Source organism: Echinops telfairi, unplaced genomic scaffold (assembly GCF_000313985.2).
Source record: "Echinops telfairi isolate 266 unplaced genomic scaffold, ASM31398v2 ScPeMD7_30;HRSCAF=105, whole genome shotgun sequence".
In the NCBI taxonomy this organism is placed as follows: domain Eukaryota; kingdom Metazoa; phylum Chordata; class Mammalia; order Afrosoricida; family Tenrecidae; genus Echinops; species Echinops telfairi.
The window spans coordinates 217328-219505 of NW_022103927.1; the positions used below are offsets into that span (position 1 = coordinate 217328).

Below are 2178 nucleotides of genomic sequence, written 5' to 3' on the forward strand. Positions count from 1 at the left end.
GGTGTTTCTGGGGCCCTGGTGGTGTCGTGGTTACATGTTGGGCTGCTGACTGCCAGGTCAGCAGTTTGAGCCCACCACTCGCTGCTCAGGAGGAAGAGGAGACTTTGCCACTCCCGTTGATCTAAGTGAGACCGTCTCGGAAACCCACAGGGGCAGTTCTACCCTGTCCTTTGGGGTCATGCTGAGCCGGAATGGAGTCTGTGGCGTGAGTTTGGTTTGGATCTGAAGTCTCCGGTGTCTGGCTCACTGCGCTCAGCATGATGTCCATCCAGGCGGCAGGAGGCAGCAGGACTTCGTTCCTCTCTAGGTTGACGCCCGAGTCCTAGTCCACCGGCTGGATGGTCCCTGTTTTGTGACCCTGTCATCTGTTGATGGACAGTGGGGTGCTTCTGTGTGGGGCCGTTGTGAGAGTGTTGCCAGGCGCTCCTCTGGCGCGTGGAAGAGTGTTGCTAGTGCTTGTGTATACTCTTGCTTGACTTGAGGTCATTGAAAATGGACTCACTACCGGTAGGTGGCCGTTCATATGAGCCGGACACTGCATTTTTCAGAATCGGGTAATGAGGTAAGTGGGTCTGAGTAACAGTAACATAATAATCACTTGGAGAAGTGTTTTCAACTCCCCATCTTCACAGAACTTTCTCCCCTCTGACCCCAGGCTGTTCGGCTCTTGAGTTCCCCCCCACCCAAGCACGGACCCAAGATCACACCTTCCTGGATGTCACCGCTGAGCTGCTCCAGTCCTGATGACTTCAAGAATGTTTCTGGAACATTCCAGCGACCTGCCTGTCCAGAACATTTAATATCGTGGGCAGGTGGAAAACCGTTCTCCCAAGATGCCGCGCGCCTTTTTTTTTTTTCTCCCCTCCTCTTTTCAAAGATGTTCTCGCTTTGGATTCTGGACTTGAATGGTGCCCACAGACGAGTTACGGAGGGTTAGTACCTGGAGCAATGATAACATCCTGTCTTGTTCCTTCCATCGCCCTGGAGTCTCTCTTCCATCAGGCCTTCTCCCGGTACCTGCTTTCTGAGGGTGTTTTGGGGTTTCTTCGGAAGAACCGTCATTTTGAGTAGAATCGTCCAGATGTCTCTGGCCACTTTTCCCTGGAGAGCTGAGCGGAAAGCTTGGCCCGTGCAGGGGTCTCGGCCTTTCTTTTGGACGGAACAAGTAAGTTCAGGGCTGCCGAGCCGGCCCATAGAGCTTGAAGCAGTGATGAGCCCACTGCCCTCATTCCTGTCCCATCCCAACAGCCTTCTGCTCTGCCTCAGGGCAGCTGAGCCCGCCTTCAGGGGTTTAAAAAAAAGAGCAGGTCACCTGTTAGAGGGACAGTGGCCTTCCCGTCTAAACACTAAGCCGATAGCTAGCGGGGCGAGATGAATTCGGTGCCATTATTACCAATTTCCCAAGGGAGAGGGGGGGGGGGGGGGGGGGGATTCTGTGCAAAATCAACGTCTCGCTTTGCCTTGAAGCCCGTGGTGAAGTGAAATGACCCCGGGATGGTTCCTTATGGTACCATTGCTGGAATGAGTGGTGGGCAGAGTTTCTGGGTCATTTTGAGCTGGAGAACAGTGAGGCTGGTCCTTAGAACCGTCGTGACTTCGGACTCAGTGCCTGTGAGAAGGGAACCCTGGTGCGCCCACCGGAGTGAAATGCCAGCTGCCCACATCCCAGAGGCTTTTGATTAGTGGGCGCTTTTGAGATTTTGACTTGTTAGTCAACCCAGAATGGGGGGCAGAGAGGTTTCCAAACCTAAGTAGCATTACAGAAGATAAAAGTCTCTTTCTAACACGGGACTTTGGCTTACATGTCTTTCCTGTGACGCCAACCTGAACTTGAGTCGTTTCCCCGTGTGAATCATCAATCAACATACCGGTATACCCTCACAGTACATGATCTGGTGTCTATTGTCGTCCAGGTTTTTCCCCAGCCGCCTCCGAGGCCACATCAGATGCCTCGGGAAGTTGTTGGCACTTTGTGAGCAAGAGGTGCCACTTGGAGGGCCAGGGCTCTCTGGGACCCCTTCTCTCTCCTACTGGGGATGTTCCTGTAGCAGCAGACTTCCACTGCGGACTTCTTTGGGCTCCTTCGTCACTTTGTTTGGAATGCTGTTCATGAACTGACTGTCTCTTTTCCATTATCTTCTGCAGCTGGGCCTTTTCCATGAGCCGGATGGTGGGAGG

The 2178-nt window shown here is 53.4% G+C and overlaps 1 protein-coding gene across 1 annotated transcript in view; it reads left to right on the forward strand.

The window, feature by feature from the left end:
* SMIM7 (small integral membrane protein 7) overlaps positions 1-1791 on the forward strand; it is an 8518-nt gene extending 6727 nt beyond the window's left edge. Inside the window, exon 5 of the mRNA XM_004715524.2 lies at positions 656-1791. Within this exon, the coding sequence (XP_004715581.2) occupies positions 656-671 (16 nt within the window). The 3' untranslated portion in view covers positions 672-1791. The remainder of the gene's footprint in view (positions 1-655) is intronic.
* The last annotated feature ends 387 nt before the right edge of the window (positions 1792-2178 follow it).